The following is a 6,051-nucleotide window of genomic DNA, read 5'->3' as shown; positions in this document are numbered from 1 at the left end:
TGTTCCGGCGTGGGACCGGGCAGGTGGGCGCTCAGCGGGGGGCGGGGGGCGGGATCGGGGGTTTGGAGCGCCATAAAACGGTCTGTGTCCTCCGCAGAGCGATGACTCGGATGTGTGGGACGACACGGCCCTCATCAAGGCGTACGACAAGGCGGTGGCCTCCTTCAAGGTAAGGGGGGCGGCCCGCGGGTAGCTGGGCCCCGCCGGGACCCGCTGCATTGCTTTTTAGTCTTTCTCCTTTCTTTTCACGAAGATTGCTTTAAAGAACGAAGAGTCTTCTGAGCTTTCGGACAGACAGGAGCAGCCCCTCGGGATGAGGAGAAAGAAGAATAGAAGGAACAGAAATAGAAAAAGGAGCAACATAGTGCCTTCGAGACAGGTCACTTTTCCCGTAAGTGCTAGTGGTACTCGTACTGTATTTTGTACTTCTCTGTTGCCTGGAGAGTAGCATTCTGGGTCAGGGGGATGATAACGTTATAAGCCTTATTTATAGGTTGTGCTGAGCAGTTTTGCTAAATATAAAAGAAAATTTTATGGGTGGGAGTAATCTTTCTCGTGGCTGGGACAAGAAGTAGCTTACAAAAAGACATCTTTCTCTCTGATGATTGTGGTAGGTATTTACTTCCCTCTCTTGCTTTTATTGTAGTGGAAAGTTGGTGACAGCTGTCATGCTGTTTGGTCAGAGGATGGTAATCTGTACCTAGCAACTATTGCTGCCATCAATCAGAAGAGTGGCACATGTGTTGTTACTTACACAGGATATGGAAATCAAGAGGAGCAAAACCTGTCTGATCTACTTCCTCCAGCCAGTGATGAAACAGTAAATGGGATGGGGAGTTTTGGGGAGGTGAGGGACACTTTTTCATTCTTCTGAAAAGGAAAGAGAAATTGGGAGAACCAGCTTTTTCCGTATTTGTGGTACCACTGTGCTTTTCAAAGTGAGAATTGATACCTGATTCTGTTGTGAATGGATGCAAGCTGATGGTGGGAAGGAAAGCGTCCCCTTCTTGAACCCAGCATGGAAGAAAGGGGACAACAAGAAATTCACGAGTGAAAGATTACATAGCTAAAATGGTGAGCAGATAAGGTTATGAGGTTATAAGATCTTTCCTGAGTAGGACTAGAAGGGCTAGAGAGAGGTAAGGATGTGAATGGGGCTTTCCAGGCTTTTTCACACTAAAATTGCTAGCTGTAAACTCCTGTTTAGTGCACCTCATAAAAATGGATTGCTCTTCTAGAATGAAGATGAGACTCTGTATTCAACCGATGAAAGTGAAAAATCTTTCCAGGCATATCAAAACTACACAAGAGCAAGTGTCTACTCTCAATACCTACATTTTCCTGCAGCGCCATTAGCTGGAGGCCTGGGAAGGGTAAGCTCAGCCTTATCTGAAATAATTCATATACCACTGTAAGCCTATTATTATTATAAATTCTGACACAATAGGATGATATTGTCTAGAAACAAAATATAGGCATTTTGAGAATGGATATACAGATATGCATGTTAGAACCTGTTGGTATGTCATTTCATAATAATCTGGGCACAGTGTAACCCTTTTGCAGTGCTGCTGCCTAGTGAGGAAAGCCTTCTCCCTAGCTAACAGTTGCTTGCAATTGCTTTGTAATTTTAGAGAGATGATGTTCCCTGGACTGTGATAATGCTGTTAGTAATAGCACTGCTGATGTTTTAAGGTTGCACTTTTTCTACCCTATTGATATGTTTCACTATATAGGACACTGAAGGCAGAAAAAGTCATGTCCGGATGTCACAGATGCTCTCAGTTGTAGCTTCTCTATTGAATTATGAGGACTCGGATGTTGATATGCTCTTCAGTTTTTCTCTTGTGTAGGAGTCTAATAGAGCAGCTGAATGCAGCATTATGTTTTCTCTTACTGTTTGTACAAGATTTCTTTGTAAGGTTTTGGTTTTTTTTTTTCTTCCTTCCGTATTAATAGATTTGTATCTAAGCTCATTTTAAAGACATTCAAAAGCATAGTGGAATTTAGTCAGCATGTGCCTCCAGCCACACAGAAGGAGAGAAATTATCTGTTTGCCTGTGGGCAGTATTGGATATGTTTCTTCATGTGAGAGTGCAACCACTGATCTCTAATTAGAAAAAACTTTTTTAAAGGCTTGTATTAACTAGAGCCCTGTTTCAGTACTTGTTTACCTCAGTGACACAAGTAATGTAAGTTTTTTACTTTTCTAGTCATGGAATGCTCCATAGAAATAACCACTGTATGTTGTTATTGCAGTTGCATTAAATTGCTGGCATGTTGCCTTTAGTTTAAGATATGCATATTGCTTCAAATAATTCTCTTGAATAAAATCCTAATGCCTGAAATTTCTTTTTAATTTGCACTATTCATTTTTTTCAATATAGCCTGGATCAAGACTCAGGGCATCTCCATTCTTTTTATCTTGCTGCCCCCCACCCTTCCCAGCAAGACCACCGGTAAGTGGTAGGAGAATGAGGAAAGAAGTGTCAGATATCAGTATTGGAGATCTCAAGTTTTCTAACTAAATGTGCTTGCCGCCTGTGTTTTTAGAACACATTTCTGTGTTAGTCTGTATTTTCCAGGTATTTGATAACTCGGTTACAAATATCACAAGAATCTAATGCACAAGGTGTCGTCTGCACTTTATTTTTGTGACAGTGAAGCTGTGGGTAAGAGTATCAAGAGAGAAAATATTTGAAGAAACTACATCTTAGGTTTGATTAACAGCATTTTACTGATGCAGATAAATATTTTCCCCTAATAAAACTTTTTCTGTAGAGTCAACCTATAGGAATCCTCTTTCTCCCAGGCTTTGGATATCAGTGTTTTCAGAAAATACCATCTTATTTGACTCCTTCTCAGAGAATGCATTGAGGATATGTTCCTATTTTACAGTTTTATCTTTTGATCTTTTAGAATTGTTTGCTATCTAACCTGGGATATATCCTGTTGAAATACAGACATTTGCTTTGTGATTTCTTAGTTGATTCCTCCTCCACCACCTATGAGGCCAGATTATCCTGAGGATGATGAAGCACTGGGGAGCATGTTGATAGCCTGGTACATGAGTGGTTATCACACTGGGTATTATCTGGTATGTGCCACTTTTGTCTTGAAGTGTCTTTGTAACTTTGCTTTTGTGTTGCTACTGCTGTTCTCAGCAAGAAGTTAAGACAGGGAGGGCTGTTTTCTACATCTCTTATTCTAATTTATTATAGCCAAATTTAAGGGTGTTTTTGTATTGTGTAAGTATTCTTGTCCTTGACTCGGAATCACATGAGCCAACATATCTGTATAGTTGATGTTGCTTTAGTTCTTTATTCTGCTGGAGTAGTCCCATGAGGTACTTTTATAGCCAGTGTTTCATAGCCATTCTGAAATGACCAGTTCTGTCTATGTAGACAGGTGAAATAAATCTGAATATATTTATCAGCAGACTTTATGTGTTTTCTTTGAGTATAAGTGGTAGTATCACATTTAGGATCAGAGTAAATTTGAATATATTTATTAAGTAGCCTTTTATGTATTTTCTTTGAGTATGATGGTAGTGTCACATTTAGGATCAGATTTGGCATTTTTGCAGAGGTTATTCATCAGTAGTTGTCTCATGTGATGTTGAAGGTCCAGCAGAAGCTGACAGCATAGTTGTGAAAAATCTGTGACAGGGTACTAATTTCTGTTTTCCTTTGTACACTTATGAAGAACGAGGAATTAAACTCTTTGCATTGGGGAAGTTGGAAAGGAGGGATTTGGTGCCATCGAGTATCTTCAGAAGACTACTTTTGGAATTCCTTGCTTCAGATTATGTATAACTGTGGATTGCTTTAATTTACTTTAAATTGAACAAGAAATATAGATTTTAAATTATTTATTATCTAAAGCCACTAATTTATAAAGATTATGTAGTTTGGCTTTTGTCCTTTTTAAACTGCCCATTCTGATTTCCCCAAACTGTTAAAAGCCATTCTTGATTTGTAGAGGACTAAAAAATTGTCCAAAAATATTTTTTTCTGTGACTAAAGAGTTCATTTCCATGTTAATAAAAATAAGATTTTGCTAAATTGTTTCCTGTAGGGTTTAAAACAAAGTCGAATGGAAGCAGCACTGGAGAGAGAAATGTATGCCAAATAAATGAATATACATCATCGTTTTGACGGATTGTAAGTATTGTAGTTTTGTGCTAAATGAAGATACACTGTTGCTTGACTGATTTGTTTGAAACCACAGTTCATTTCACAAGCTCTAAAGAAGTTTTTAATTCTGTGCAAAAATTGTGAGCTTTGGGACTTCCATCTGCTCTTACGGTGCTCTTACAAAGATCACTTCTGCCACTATTAATCCCTTTGTTGCTTAGTAGCCATGGAATAGTATTTTCTTGGCTAAAATGAAGGAATAGTATTTTATTGCTCTTTTAACTGCAGCATCTCTGCATCAGGATTAACAGTGCATTTTACTTGGATTACTAAGAATTACCTTATTTTTTATGGTCTATTTTTAAAATGGTTTTAAGTTATATGTGTTTTTTTTTGTCTACGTACACACCTTCAGAAGCAACTGCTTCTTTATACAGATGGAATAGAAGGATGTGTAGCTAAACTGTTTTTTTCAGGACAAGATCAACATTTCAGTTTGATATTGTTGAGCAATTCTGTTCTCATTACTTCAGTGCCTGTGGTTTTATTTGAAATCCTTTGTTTAGAATTCTCCAGTATGTTGCTTAGTTCCTTATAGAACAAAAACTATATTCTCCTGGGGACTTGTTTTCTTATTTTCTGTGACAACATATAATTTCTGTGCAGTTGAGCAATTCTTGTTTGTTTCTTTAAAAACAAAAAGCTCTTGTATACTAACTTTTGCTTCTTTTAAAATCCAGGTACAAATCTTTCCCCCTGAGAGTTGTGTATCATAAAGTGATGGTAGATGGTGAAGATGAGAATTTTCTCAAGACAGTTAATTTTTTTTTTTCTTTATGTTGAGTTGCCCCTGATAAGTAAACAAATAACTTGGCACTACTAATTATATGTGCATTGAAACAGGCTATTTCTTTAAAACCTCTCATCACATGTATTTAGAAAGCACTGCAGCAATAAAGTATTTTTCACTTTGAAATAATTTTAAGTCTTTTTACTACATGATAGATTTAAGTCTTTTAACCCCACATGGTAGATTTCTGTCTCATTTTAACATCTCTTGTATTCCTCAGACTTTGTATCTGAATGACAAATACCAGAACTAGCAGTTACAGTATACTTTTTTTTTTAGGAGGCTGCTGGGGCAGCAGTATATGTTACAGTGGCCACCACTGGCAGAGGCCAGGAAAGTGGTATATCATCATATTAAGAAAGATATTGTATAGGTCTGTTATGGTTTAAACCTGGCTGACAGGCAGACACTTGCTCACTGTCCCCTGCCTGGGGAATGGGGAATTTTGATTGGAGGGGTGAAGGGAGACTTGTAGGTTGAGATAAAAACAGTTTCATAACTGAAATAAAACAATACTAGAAGGTACAAAAGGGTAATGCACAATGCAATTGCTTACCACCTCTGGCCCAATATCCAGCCCACTCCTGGCTAGCAATTGTGAAATACCAAGACCCCACAGTTGCAGTCCCAGAAGGGAGTTAGAACCCCCTTCTTCCTGGCTGACCCTCCTCTACATACTGAGCATGATGTTACATCATATGGAATATTCCATTGGCCAGTTTGGGTCCAGTGCTCTGGCCGTGCTTCCCCCCAGCTCCTTGTACACCTGAGCCTGGGCAGGACATGAGGAGTTGGAGTCCATGATCTCTCAGCAACAGCTGAAAACATCAGTGTGTTATCAGCATTCTTCGTGTACCAAATCCCCTACTGAATCCAAAACACATCATCGCTCTAGCTACTAAGAAAAAAAAAGGTAATTCTGGCTTGGCTGAAACCAGGACAGGGTCTGATTAAAATCCTTAACATGAGCTGGATTCAGAAAGGCTAATTTTTTGTTTTAAATACTAATAAATTCCTAGGGGAGTTACGTGTTTGCGGTGATTTTAGTTTTTAGCTTCAGTAGAC

General features: G+C 38.6%; 1 protein-coding gene across 1 annotated transcript; it reads left to right on the top strand.

Moving 5' to 3' along the window:
• Positions 1-2: 2 nt before the first annotated feature.
• On the top strand, positions 3-5,103 carry SMN1 (survival of motor neuron 1, telomeric; the record flags this gene model as incomplete). The annotated part of the gene is made up of 9 exons (XM_026866484.1): positions 3-23; positions 98-169; positions 254-415; positions 647-847; positions 1,239-1,373; positions 2,388-2,459; positions 2,987-3,097; positions 4,078-4,163; positions 4,877-5,103. Coding segments are annotated over 8 exons (831 nt in total), but the record flags the coding sequence as incomplete, so codon positions are not given.
• Positions 5,104-6,051: the final 948 nt, after the last annotated feature.

Source organism: Athene cunicularia (genome assembly GCF_003259725.1).
Source record: "Athene cunicularia isolate RWA chromosome Z unlocalized genomic scaffold, athCun1 chrZ_part3, whole genome shotgun sequence".
NCBI classification, from domain to species: Eukaryota; Metazoa; Chordata; class Aves; order Strigiformes; family Strigidae; genus Athene; species Athene cunicularia.
This window is presented reverse-complemented; position numbering and strand designations above follow the sequence as displayed.